Below are 14,726 nucleotides of genomic sequence, written 5' to 3' on the forward strand. Positions count from 1 at the left end.
TGTGTAACAGAAGCAGCAAACATAATGTTATATGGAGACTCCTTAAAACCAAACACACTTGTAATTGTCTTTTGACTTTAGAAATAAGGCTTGAGTGACAGATAAGCCAAAATGAAATATGTATAGGACTTGGGCAGACACTTGGACTTGCAAATTTAAAGTAAAAATCGTTGGGGCGCCTGGATGGCTCAGTCAGTCAAGTGTCTGGCTCTTGGTTTTGGCTCAGGTCATGATCTCATGGGCTGTGAGTTTGAGCCCCACATCGTGCTCAGCATTGCTGGTGTGGAGCCTGCTTGGGATTCTGTCTCTCTCTCTGTGACTTTCTCTCTCTCTCTCTCTCTCTCTCTCAAAAATAAATAAATAAACATTAAAAAATATAAAGTTAAAGTTAGCAAAAGCTTGGTAAAACTGATGGTAAGGGACAAAGTTCAGCTCCATGAAGAGGTATTTAGTCAAACCTATAATTTTTTTTTTCAAACCTATAATTTTAAGGAAGGTTTTAAAAGAGGAGCCATCATGTTTATTTTAACCTATTTCATTTAAAATCTGGGTCATTTAGTTTCTAAAGCCCAAATTAGTGGTAACATTGAATTTTTCCCAGTTACACAGCAGCAGACAGAGAATTTTGATACTAATCAACCTGTATTCATATTTAGTAGGTTTACTGTTTTGCTTTCTCTTTCATCTCTGTTGTTATTTGGTAATCTCACTGAATTATAATTGTTTATTTGCTGGTCTGTCTCCTCGGGTGGAATCGTGAGCTTCTCAAGGTTACAGAGTACATTTTATTGATCTTTTCCTAGAAGAGTGTTTGGATCAGAGTGGGCATTTAATAACTGTAATAGTTTAGTGTTCTGTTTTTTTTTTTAATTCGGCTTTTATGCCAGGCCCTGTCTTAGCATTTTAAGTGAATGATCTAATTTAATCTTCAGAGTAAGTAAAAAATGTTAAGTACTATTATTTTCTACCTTTTATTTGTGGGAAATTGACCATCGGAAACTTAAGTAACTTGTTTAAGTTAATACAAATGTTAGTGCTGGAGCCAGGTTCTGCATCCAGGTAGTCTGACTCTAGAACACATATTTATAATTGCCCTCCTAATGGCAGAAAATGATTAATACTCAAATAAGTATCAAGTGGTGATCATCTCCATTGAAGGACAAAATTATTTTTGTCTTAAGTATTAATTTGGTAATGGAAGGCGAAAGCACTACTGTCATTACTTTGAAATATCTAAAGACATTTTAATGGATGGTTACACAATAAAGCCTGTTCTGAAATGTATTAGTACACACTATTGATTCTGTTTCAATGTGGGTGTGTGGTGGGGGGCAGAGTGGAGGGGTTGCTAGGGAAGGAAAGAACGAATTACGTTCCTTTTTACCTGTATGGTACATACTGAGATTTAGTTCTTACCATCTTACAATAGAAAATGTGGATGTCATCCTGTCTTCCAATATTGGCATTTCAGAGGAACTCTCTGCAGTATGATATGTGATCAGTCATGGACAATGATGTGCTTCATCTCAGTAGGAATGTGCTCTTTCTGTCTCTTTTGATGGCTAATCGATAAGATAAAATTGAAAGTATTACCAAAGAGAGAGAGAGAAAAAAAAGCAGCTCTTCTTTTTTAAGACAGTATCATTGCAAGTGGTTCATGAGTGATAGTTTTGAGGGCAAAGTAATAGTAAGTAATTCATTTCTTTGAGGAATAATGATGAAAGCTGAAATCTAATAAATAATGTTGTTTGAATCAATGTTTCCTTCTTTTATCCATGTGCCTTTATCCATGTTTCTCCCATCCTCTGTTTCATAATGATTTTTGGTGTTACCTGATGTTGTTTATGCTTATATTTTTATATGAACCAAATACTTTGAGTTATTTATTTTCCTTTCTGTGATATTTATATATTTGAAGTAAAGGTGATAATTGATTTAGATGAATTTATTGCTTCTTTTTAAACTTTATTTTCCCCATTTTTATATTTTTCACTTTATAGGTATTACACTTATTGCTGTGGATGAGGCTCACTGTATTTCTGAATGGGGACATGATTTCAGGAATTCATTCAGGACTTTGGGCTCCCTAAAGAAAGCACTCCCCACGGTAAACTTGCCAAGTGCGGTGTCTTGAAATGATGTTCTTAACAAAGGAGAGTCCAGGACTGGGGAATTGTTATTAGGCTGAGGGCTTCTCTATGAAGGGCAAATGGATGGTGTAAGCAGAGGAAAGATTTAAAAAAAATTCTGACTTTGACTTTCTTCTAAGGTTGGCATATAATTTATTGAGGTGTACCACAAAGCAGAGATTAGTATACTTTTACTGAAAGAACCAGATAATAAATATTTTAGGCTTTATGGGTCATGTATGGTCTTTGTCCATATTTTTCTTTGTTTTTTTTTTTCACAACCGTTTAAAAATGTAAAAACTGGGTCACCTGAGTGTCTCAGTAGGTTAAGTGTTTGACTTTTGCTCAGGTCATGATCTCTCAGTTCATGAGTTCGAGCCCTGCACTGTCATTGCAGAGCTTGCTTGGAATTCTCTCTCTCTCTCTCTCTCGCTCTCTCTCTCTCTCTCTCGCTCTCTCTCGCTCTCTCTGTCCCTCCTACCCCCTCTCTCAAAACAAATAAATAAAGTTTAAACAGATGTAAAAATTATTTTCTTGTGGGCCATAACAAGGCTATGGGCCATATTTGACCTGTAGAACATAGACACTACTTAAAAAAAAATTTTTTTTTAACATGTATTCATTTTTAAGAGATAGAGAGCATGAGTGGGGGAGGGCAGAGAGTGAGGGAGCCACAGAACCTGAAGCAGGTTCCAGGCTCTGAGCTGTCAGCACAGAGCCCAATGCTGGGCTTGAACCCACGAACTGCGAGATCGTGAGCTGAACTGAAGTCAGACGCTTAACCAACTGAGTCACCCAGGTGCCCCGACAGACACTATTTGAGAACATGTTTAGGTCTCCCATGCTGTCTCAATGAGGTGTTATGTAATGTCCTTTTCCTCTAGGATGCTGTAAAAGCATGGTTATCTTTTCTTGCATCATATTGAAAACCTGAAAAATGAACTAAAGAGGTTTTAATAAAGTTTTTAGTATTAGAACTCCACTTCTTCCCTAATTATAAAGAAGAGCAAATTTCTAAATAAGTACATGAATGGCATGTTTTATATGAATGGCTTGAAAACTGAAAGTAATGGCAACAGTTTATTTTTTATATTAATTATGGATTCACAGGCAGTTGTAAAAAAAAAAATGTACAATGGGGGTCTTTGTACCTTTCACACAATGTCCCCAATGGTAACATCTTGCATAACTGTAGTACAGTGTCAAAACTAGTTAGTCTCCACAGTTTATACTTATTTCACTGGTTTTATAAGTACGTGTGTGTGTGTGTGTGTGTGTGTATTGTTCTGTACAATTTTATCCCATATGTAGATTTGTAAAACTATCCCGGCAATCAAGATACAGAACTGCTCCATTAACACAAGCCTCCTGAAGCTGTTCTTTTCCAGCCATCCCCCCCATCCCCCCCCAACCCTAACTTCTGGTGACCACTCATCTGGTCTCCATCTTTATAATTTTATTTTGAGAATGTTCTATAAATGGAATCGTACAGTCTGTCACCTATTTGAATTGTCTTTTTCCACTCAGCATAATTCCCTTGAGATCCACCCAAGTTGGTGTGTAAATCAAAAGTTCCGTTTTATTGCTGCATAGTATTCTATTGTGTGGCTGTACCACAGTTAGTTTAACCATTTGCCTGTTGAAGAACTTTTGTGTTGTTTCCAGTTTTTGCCTTTTACGAATAGTGCTGCTGTGACATTTGTGTACAACCCAGAAGTCCTTCATTTGGCAAGTGTGTAAACAAACTGTGACCATAAGTTTTTATTTCTTTAGGGCAGATGCCCAGGAATGCAGTTGCTGGTCCTATAGTAAGTGCATGTGAAGGTTTTTTTTTTTTTTATGTTTATTTATTTTTGAGAGAGAGAGCACGAGCAGAGGAGGTGCAGGGAGAGAGGGAGACACAGAATCCAAAGCAGGCTCCAGGCTCTGAGCTGTCAGCACAGAGCTGGACACACGGCTCAAACTCACGGACTGCAAGATCATGACCTGAGCGGAAGTTGGGCACTCAACCAACTGAGCCACCCAGGTGCCCCATATGGAGTTTTTTTAAGGAACTGCCAAACTGTTTTCCAGAGTGGCTTTACCATTTTACATTCCTGCCAGCAGTGTTTGAGTGACTCAGTTTCTCTCCATCCTTGCCAGCATTTGGTGTTAGCCATTTTTTTTTTAATGTTCATTTATTTTTGAGAGAGAGAGAGAGGGAGAGAGAGAGGGATGGAGTGTTGGAGTGAAATGGAACAGAGCAGAGAGAGAGGGAGACACAGAATCTGAAGCAGCCTCCAGGCTCCAGGCTCCAAGCTGTCAGCCCAGAGCCCAATGCAGGGCTCAAACTCATGAACCACGAGATCATGACCTGAGCCGAAGTTGGACGCTTAACTGACTGAGCCACCCAGTTGCCTCTGTGTTAGCCATTAAATACAGTTTTTTAAAAAATCTTATTTTAGAGAGAGAGAGAGAGCATGAGCAGGAGAGAGAGGCTGAGGGGGAGAGAGAGAGAGAGAATCTTAAGCAGGCTTCATAACCAGTACAGAGTCCCACCTGGATCTTGATGCCATGACCCTGGGATCATGACCTGAGCTGAAAGCAAGAGTCAGACACTCAACTGGCTGAGCCACCCAGGCACCCCATATATGGTTAGCCATTTTGATAAGTGTGGAGGATTAGCCTGTTGTATTTTTAATTTGCATTTCTTTAATGGCTGATGATGACATCTTATATGCTAATTGCCTCTTTTGTGAAATCCCTGATTTAATTGGATTTGTCTGTTTATTTATGTATTTATTTTTACTATTGAAAGTGTTTTATTGTAGATAGGTATGAATCCTTGGTCAGATACATGGTTTGTAAATATTTTCTTCCAATTTGTAGCTGTTTTTTCATTTTCTTCAAAGTGTTTTTCACATGGCAAACATTTTTAGTTGTGATAAAGTCCAGTTCATCAGTTTTTTCTTGTATTGTGCTCTCCACCTAACCCTAGATCCTGAAGATTTCAAGTCCATGATGCATTTTGAGTTATATTTCGTGTAATGTGTCAGGTTTAGATTGAGGTTCATTTTTTTGCCTGTAGATGTCTATCTAGTTGCTTGAAACCAGTTGTTGAAATGTCTGTCTGTCCCTCTTCTATTGAACAGCTTCTGACACTTTGTTAAAAATCATTTGGGTATATTTGGATGAATCTATTTCTGGGTTCTCTAGTCTACTGTATTAATTTTGAATGAATAAACAAGGTCGACTTATGTTTAGGTTTGCCACATAGTAGTGAAGCTATCACGTATATCGTCAGAGTCCAAGATTTAACAGTTGTGTGACTAAACTTAGAAAAACAGAGATTGTAAAAAAAAAAAAAAAGAAAGAAAGAAAGAAAAAGAAAAACCGAGATTGTTTGTTATTCTTTTGGTAGAGTGTAGTTCATTCCCATTGCATATTAATTATGCTTCTAGGTAGCAAAATTTTTTTTTATGTTTATTTTTGAGAGACAGAGAATGAGCAGGGGAGGAGCAGAGAGAGAGGGAGACAAGAATCTGAAGCAGGCTCCAGGTTCTGAGCTGTTAGCACAGAGCCCAACATGGGGCTCAAATTCATGAACTGTGAGATCATGACCTGAGCTGAAGTTGTACACTTAATCAACTGAAGCACTCAGGCGCCCCTAGGTAGCAAAATTGAGAGCTTCTTTTTGTTAGCTCTTCTCATAAAAATTTGGTTAGAACAGACATTAAAATAAAATAAAATAAAGTAAAAACAAGAAAAAAACTTGAATGTACCAGTTACAAGTATATACTGAGAGAATCAAACTAGACTGAATTGAGCTCCAACTATGGAACTGGTCCTGGGGTCGATGCTTTCGTCTTGGTTAAGCCTCACAACAAGCCAGCAAGATTATTATCTTGATTACCTTCTTGAAACAGTTTTTCACCTGTCACCAAGTTAGCCGATTCTCCTGGTTCTCTTCCTTCCTTCCTGTCTCTTCATACTCTGCTTGTTTCATCTAAGCTCCCTGCACTTTTAACATTGGCCTGTCTGAAACCTTAGTCCTTGGACTTAATTCTCCTCCTTATTTGCACTTACCCACCTAGGTCATTTGATCTAACATATGGCTTTAAATACCATCTATATGTTGACAACTCCCAAATTTATATCCCCTGACTCAGTTAATACCAGCAAGGTGTGAGTGATCCAGTTTCTTTGCCTCCTTGTTAGCATTTGGTATTATCACTATATTTATTTTAACCATTTTATAAAATACACACACACACACACACACACACACACACACACACATTTAAATGTAACTGCCTACTCAACATCACTCTACTTAGATACTTAATAGACATTTCAAACTTACTCTTGAGAGAGAGAGGTAGAGAGCAAGCATGGGCAGAGAAAGAGAGGGAGACAGAATCCCAAGCAAGCTTCACACTGTCAGCACAGAGCCTGTTGTGGGACTCGAACTCACCAACTGTGAGACTGTGACCTAAGCTGAAACCAAGAGTCAGATACATGACCGACTGACCCACCCAATGCACCCCTCCCCCATGTCATTTAATAGCAGCCTATCCTTCTGGTGCTCAGGCCAAAAATTTTCAACTCTTCGAGGTTCCTGGGTGGCTCAGTCAGTTAAGCGTCCAACTCTTGGTTTCCGCTCAGGTCATGATCCATGGTTCCTGAGATAGAGCCCTGAATTGGGCTTCTCACTGGCAGTGCAGAGCCTGCTTGGAATTCTCTTCCTCTTTTCCCTCTCTCTCTCTCTCTCTCTCTCTCTCTCTTTTTCTTCCCTTCCCTCACTCTCTCTCAAAATAAATAAACTTAAAAAAATTTTGCAACTCTTCCTTTTTTCTCATACTCTACCTCCCCCATGTTTATGTATTTATTTTAAACGTTTTTATTTATTTATTTTTGAGAGGTGGTGGGCCGAAGGGGGGCGGGTGCAGAAAGAGAGAGGGAGAGAGAGGATCCCAAGAGAGAGGATTTGTTCGGACAGAGCTCAACTCGGAGCTTGAACTCATGACCTGAGCTGAAATCAAAAGTCAGGTGCTTAACCCACTGAGCCACTTGGACGCCCCTCCACCCATTTAAACAGTGAGGAAATCTCATGAGATCTTCAGGATATGTACAGAATCTAATAATTTCTGTCTTGATCTCTGTCACCGCCCTGGTACCAGCCACCATTTCCATCTCCCTGCAGTAGTAGCCTCCTCGTTGGTCTTCCTCCTTCCACTCTTTCCCTCTTTCAGTCTATTAACCCAGCATCTAGAGTGATCCTTTTAGAATAAGTCAGGTTATGTCTTCTGCTGAAAATCCTCTAGCAGTGGACCTTTTCTCTCTAAATAATGACAGAACTCACTACCATGTCTTATGTGGTCTGGTCTTTCATCTTGTCTTTGACTTGATTCTCTACTTGTCTCCTCATTTGCTGCATCCTGACCACATTCTCTTTGATATTCTTCAATGGAGCATGCTCTCGCAATAGGGCTTTGTTCCCGCTCTTCCCTCTCCCTGAATACTCTTCACCCAGATAATTCACATGGGGTGATCCCTTACTTCTCTCAGGTCTTTGCTGAAATACTACTTTTTCGTTTAGGCCTCCTGGGCCACCATATTAAATTTTTAAATCAATTCCTCCCTCCAACATTACAATATTCCTCCTATTCCTTTGCTGTTTTTTAAAAGCACTTACCACTGTTTAACTTACTGTGTTACATTTTGTCTATTGTCTGTGAGTCCCCACTAGGATATTCTCTGTGGGGACAGGCTGTTGATTATCTTGCTCGTATCATCAAGAATAGGACCGGGCACATAGTGGATGCTCCATAAAATACTTGGTTAAATGAATAAATGAATTCTGATGAGAAAGCCAAGAATCAGAGAAGTCCCCTTCCCACGCGGATAGTGGTGGAGTTGGGCCGTAGTTTCACAGTGGGACACTGCTAGTTTCTCAAACAAGTGATTTGAAAGAAGTAAAAAAAACATAGGTATAGTTTCTGCTCTGAAGTAGCTCATAGTCCAATAAAGGAGTTTAGATCTGTACCTATAAAAGTAGAAACAATAGTACCAAACAGTAAATGGTGTGTGGAACAGTACAAATATTAATAGAATAGATTAATATAGAATTAGTTTAGATTAATAATAGACTAATAATAGATTAGTATAGAATTCTATAGAATAGAATTAATATAATAGAAATATTAGCAGTGTTAATAGTAGTTAGTAGTATAATAGAGGAAAAAGATATATGTGTGGTAAAAGTCAGTGGGTTCAGTGTGCCTCAAGGTCTGCTTTCCATTAGTTTAGAATGGTTTAAAGTAAGCTTTTGGAAAATAGGAAGATTGCTTTCTGTAATCCTTTCCCAGGCCTTTGATTCCAAAAGGATTGTGTTAGAGGAGTTTTAAGTATTTTATGCAGTTCTTAAACACTTTTCAGTGGTGAATTAAGTCTTTTATTCTATCTGGCTGTGGACTCCATTGGATCATTTTCATTTCTTGTGATGGTTCAGTATAGCACAGGGTGTTTGTCAAGCAGTGGCTGAGAAAACCTTTCCCCCTAGTGTTTTCACAAATCCTGCTGATTAGCTAGGTGGCGAGAAATGCCACCTGGTGGTTGTAGGACTCTCATTTTCCTCACGGTTGTCTGTGCTTTTCTCCTCTTTCTAGTTACAGTCACACTGGGACAGCTGATGCAGCTTCACACCATATGATTTCAATGAGTTTAAAAATAGCAAAGAAATCACTGAACCACTTGGCATAAAGATTCCCATGTGGAGAGAATGAGACAAAGTGAGTCTCAGAAAGAGCAACCAGGCAGAAAGCTATACACCAGTCTTAAAATTCTCTAAGATTCAAGGAGAAGGAACCGTGAGATCCGTGAGACATGTTGATTCTTTTCATTCCTCCCTCCCCCAGCCTTTCCCAAAGATGGCATGCAGGCACTCAGTAATTACTTGGACTGAGTGAATGGCTGCATGAATGAAGCATGATATTATGCAGTACCAAGTGAGAATTAGCAACACGACCCAAATTTAGAAGCAGATGGAATAGTCATACTTCTCTGAATCTGTAGGTGCTATACCATTGAAGTCTAGGACTGAATCATTCCTAAATATATAGTCATAAGATTAACTTATATTTTTTGCCTGTTTTAACAAAACCTGGTACTTATTTCCAAAGAAGCCAAATTTTCCAACTTAAAGAGTAAGAGTTTTCATGAATTAAGAACTTGATATGACTAGGTGACACCATAATTTATTGCCTAAATCAGTTTGCTTTGGAATGTTAGAGATTACAAGCTATTAATATTTATGCTGTGAAGACAGCATAAACCAGAGTGTCCCTGGAAACCAGGATGTGTGATCACCTGTCTCATAACCAGCCTGTGTGCTATTTCCAGGCTTCACTCTTATTTATAAATTTTAAACATCATAAGGTGCCACAGACTTCTAAGAGAACAGATTCTATTCATTTCTGAAGTGGAAGGAAATAACTATTTTCTTTTAATTCAATATATTCTAGGGACACCTGGGTTGCTCACTTGGTTGAGCGTCCAACTTTGGCTCGGATCATGATCTCACAGCTTAGGGGTTGGAGCCCCACATTGGGCTCTGTGCTGACAGCTCAGAGCCTGGAGCCTGCTTCGGATTCTGTGTCTCCTTCTCTGCTTCTCCCCTGCTCGTGCACTCGCTCGCTCTCTCTCTCTCAAAAATAAATATTAAAAAAATTTTAAAAATTAATATATTCCATTACTTCTATTTTCTAGTTGTGGAAGCAGCATTCTTAACTGTGACTGACTTTCTAGAGTGCTTGAGGCAAAAGAGTGCATTTACGGTGATTTTTTTATCATTAGCGGGTCGCTGGCATAGGGCATTTCTAGTGGCAACATGGGAATTTTGAGTTAGAAGAGAGTCTAACATTGTGGAGCCCAGTACATATCATATTTTAGAGAAAAAAACCGAAGCCAAGAGAAGCCCTCGCCGAAGTCAGTGGCAAATCTTGGATTAGCGCCTAGGGCTCTGGAGTTCTTGTGTAGAATTCTTTCCCATTATGCGATGACAACATCAGTAATGGCTGAAACTTTTCGGGTGCTTACTGTGTACCATGCATTATGTGCAGCACATTACATGTCCTGTTGTCCTCTGGTCTTCACAGTGACTTTATGAGATTGCTGTTATTGTTGCCATTTTATAGATGAGGAAACCAAAGTTTAGAGAGTGAAATAAACAGCTCAAAATCTCACACCTCGTTAGTGACAAAAAAGACAGGATTTGAACTCGGGCAACTGACTACATCAGATATTTTTCACTACCATGCTGCTCTTTTGCCTGACTTTTCTATTAACTTCTTCAAGAGGTGTCCTGTTCCATTGCTTAATTTCTTATTTTCAGAAATGCATTGCCTATTCACTCATACATTATACTGTTTAGAAAAACAGACCATACCCTCTTATTCTTTGTATCCTGAAAACATCTGTCTTTCTCTGCATATGTAGTTAAGCAACAAGTATTTTCTTAGTGCATTTATGAATTGTTTGAATAAAGCACTTAAGTTGATGAAAATGCTTTGTTGTTGTAAGGGTGAGAAGACATTCCTCAGGGCACCTGGGTGGCTCAGTCGATTAAGCTCAGTTTGTGAGTTCAAGCCCCGTATTGGGCTCTGTGCTGATAGCTCAGAGCCTGGAGCCTGCTTCAGATTCTGTGTCTCCCTCTCTCTCTGCCCCTCACTCACTCACACTCTGTCTCTTTCTCTCAAAAAAAATAAATAAACATTTAAAAAAAAAAAGGGAGAATGTACATGTCCTAGGAGCTTCTAATGTTTGAACTTTCCATATATATGTATATATATTCTCTAAGCTTGGTTAGAGAAACTAAATTCTTTATAAATTGGCCTATTCATTTATAAGTTGTTATAGATGGCACTCTCTAACTTCAGAGAACAGTCTGATTGATTATAAGCCAAAACTCAAGGAAGTTAATTTGGGGGGTTAATTTTTAAATAATTTAATTAAAAATTTTAAATTTAATTAAAACATTTAATGATATTTAACACATTTAGGGGCACCTGAGTGCTCAGTTGGTTAAACATCCAACTCTTGACATCAGCTCGGCCCCATAATCTTGTGGTTTGAGGGTTCGAGCCCCATGTTGGACTCTGTGCTGGCAGCATGGAGCCTGCTTGGGATTCTCTCCCCCTCCCCCCCCTTTGCTCCAGAGAGAGAGGTTGCTCTCAATCTCTCTTTCTCTCTCTCAAAATAAATAAACATTAAAAAATACTTAACACATTTAAATAATTTCATAGAATTTAAGGATAGAGAATGCAAAAATGCAAATAACTGGGTCACACTGGTTGTGGTCTCTTTTTTTTTTTTCCATTAAAAAAAACTACTTCCAGACTTCATTTTTTTATATGAGCTTTGAGATAATTAAAAAAAAAAATTTTATAATGCTTATTTATTTTTGAGAGAGAGAGTGCAAGCTGGGGAGAGGCAGAAAGAGGGAGACACAGAAACAGAATCAGGCTCCAGGCTCGGAGCTGTCAGTAGACAGCCCAACGCAGGGCTTGAACCCACAAGCTGCAAGATCATGACCTGAGCCCTAGTCGAATGCTTTAACCACCTGAGCCACCCAGGTGCCCCGAAATAATTTTTAATTCAGTAAAGCTATATTGATTGTAAAAGTACTTTGTAGTGTTTAGTAAATTGTATCTTGTTTTCCAAATTCTATAATTGCTTTTTTACAAATTGCCCATAAACTTTCACTTACATGAGGATGATTGCTTAAACTGATTTGTGAGTTACATGCAGGGCATCTAAAGAGCTATTTTCTGAGGATATCATTTATTCTGTTTGTAAGAGACCACAAAAAGTATTTTTAGAAAGTTGTATTCTTGGATATAGAACAGCTTAATGATTTAGGAAGAACTTGAAGACTTACTCCATTTTTTTCTGAATATAAAATAATAGCATAATTAATTATAGCTCCCTGTGATAATAGGGACAAAAATATTGAATATAGTTTCATGGGAGATATATTGTTATCCTACTTTAGAATTTCTGAAAGATTACATATTCATGTTTTTCTTAGTACCTTGCATGTCTCCTGTTTTGGCTGCTAACCTTTTAAGTCTTTTCTAGACTAAAAATAGAACATGAGTTGGTTGCTCAAGGAACCAATTAATAATAGATGTTTCATTTTATGTACTCCTCTTATGTATTGTATGCAATCATTAACTTAGTGAACTGGAGAGAGGTTATCCAGGTCATTAAGAGCTGTGTTTCTAGATCTGAGAAGCCATAAACCAATATATACAATATAGGAGACAAAAAAAAAAAAAAAAGACTTACTGCTTTGTATAGTTAGATTTTCAGTGAATGAAAGGGTTTATGATTTGTGAATCACAGATTAATAAAAAATAAGGTATAACATATGACTTATATCAGCACTATTATAAATATAATAAATGTTTACAAAATAATAAATGAAGGGTTAGATAGCTAATAAGTAGGTAGATTGTATTGAAAAATCATATGGATTTAGTGTTTTATTTAAGTGATTTATGATTTTTTTAAAGATTTTTTTAATGTTTATTTTGAGAGAGTGAGTTCGTGTATGCACACAAGTGAGGGAGGTGTGTGAGGAGAGAGAGAAATGGTGGTGGGAGAGGGAGAGAGAGAAAGAGAGAATCCCAAGCAGGCTCCTCACTGTCAATGCAGAGCCTGATGCAGGGCTTGATCTCACAAATGGTGAGATCATGACCTGAGCCAATGTCAAGAGACAGATACTTAACCAACTGAGCCACCTAGGTGCCCCAAATGATTTCTGATTTTTAAAAAGTAAATGTATTATGAAGGCTGAGAAACAAGTAAGTAGGAAGTTTTCTTTTTCTTCTTTGAAAAAGTAATTTTAAAGTTATATTTTTAACATTGTTCCTCATGTAATTGTTGTCCAGTCTCTTTGTAAGAAGGTGGTAGAAATGTTAGGAAGTAATGAGTGCTCTCCTTTCTGACAAATCAGTTTTATTTCATTTAGGTTCCAATTGTTGCAGTCACTGCTACTGCAAGTTCTTCAATCCGGGAAGACATTATACATTGCTTAAAACTGAAGAATCCTCAGATTACCTGTACTGGTTTTGATCGACCAAACTTGTATTTGGAAGTTGGACGAAAATCAGGAAACATCCTTCAGGATCTAAAGCCATTTCTTGTCCAAAAGACAAGGTGAAGAATTCATGGTTGATAAATTTTGGTGAACTATTTCCTTCTTAAATTTTTGTTTTATTTATTTATTTTTTACTATTTTCTTCTAATTCATATTTAACATATTTCAAATTCTACTTAGCTTTGATTCAAGTCAAGTGTGATGTCATATTAACAAGACAGTGACTGAGTAAATAGCCTGTTTCTGAAGTCAGAAACTAATTCATCTGGTATTTTTCTACTTAATTTTACTTGAACAGGATATATGCTCTTTTTTTTTTTTTAACTAAACTTTACACCCAATGTGGGGCTTGAACCAATGATCCTGAGATCATGAGTCACATGTTCTACTGACTGAACCAGCCAGACACACCGATACTCTTAATAATTGATAAGTAAACAACAAAAATAACTGAGTCTTTTATCTGAATTCTATCTAGTTTGCTAATTATCTGACTAATTGAGTATTAGGGAATTTTATTTATTTATTAAAAAAATTTTTTTTAATGTTGATTAATTTTTGAGAGAGAGTGTGCAGGGGAGGGGCAGACACACACACACACACACACACACACACACACACACACACACACACAGAATCTGAGCTGTCAGCACAGAGCCTGATTTGGGCCTTGAACCCACAAACCGTGAGATCATGACCTGAGCAGAAGTCGAACACTCAACCTATGGAGCCACCCAGGCACCATGAGTATTAGGGAATTTTAAAAGCCATCTTATTGCTAAGTACTTTTGAGCCCTTACTATGTGCCAAGGACTCTCGTAGGTGCTTTATGTAAATGATGTAGTAATCCTTGTAACTGCTCAATAAGCTACATATTATTTTCATTTTACTGATGAAGAAACTGTCACTAGTACTTTGTCCTGTTTGTTTTGTTTGGAGGCATTTTATATATATGCTAAGAAGCTTTCCTTTGCCTTATTTCCGTGATCTGTCTCGTTGGTGAGAATCTTATAACTGTCATGTTAGGAAATGTGTTAAGTCAGAATTCATGAAAATAATGTTTGTCCTACCAACACAAAGATAAAACAAATCTAGGCAAATAGAGTTTAAAGAACATCATTAGTTTCTTCCTTAAGGACTACTGGGGTCCTTTAGGATGAGTTTTAATGTAGGATTTGTTATTGGCTGGATTGTACTACATTTAGATTAAAACAAGAAAGTAATGGGGACGTCTGTCTGGCTCTGTCAGTAGAGCATGCAGTTCTTGATCTCAGGGTTGTGAGTTCGAGCCCCACATTAGGTGTAGAGATTTCTTAAAAATAAAATATTTTTAAAAATAAATAAAAGATAAAACAAGAAGGGTGCCTGGGTGGCTCAGTTGGTTAAGCATCCGACTCTTGATTTCAGCTCAGGTCAGGTCATGATCTCACAGGTTCATGAGATAGAGCCCCACGTTG

General features: G+C 37.8%; 1 protein-coding gene across 4 annotated transcripts in view; it reads left to right on the forward strand.

The window, feature by feature from the left end:
* WRN (WRN RecQ like helicase) overlaps positions 1-14,726 on the forward strand; it is a 152,532-nt gene that overhangs the window by 75,334 nt on the left and 62,472 nt on the right. For all 4 annotated transcript variants that reach the window (XM_043561003.1, XM_043561014.1, XM_043561032.1 and 1 more), the window contains exons 17-18: positions 2,001-2,107; positions 13,141-13,328. In XM_043561003.1, coding sequence (XP_043416938.1) covers positions 2,001-2,107; positions 13,141-13,328 — 295 coding nt within the window. The remainder of the gene's footprint in view (positions 1-2,000; positions 2,108-13,140; positions 13,329-14,726) is intronic.

This window comes from Prionailurus bengalensis, chromosome B1 (genome assembly GCF_016509475.1).
Source record: "Prionailurus bengalensis isolate Pbe53 chromosome B1, Fcat_Pben_1.1_paternal_pri, whole genome shotgun sequence".
In the NCBI taxonomy this organism is placed as follows: domain Eukaryota; kingdom Metazoa; phylum Chordata; class Mammalia; order Carnivora; family Felidae; genus Prionailurus; species Prionailurus bengalensis.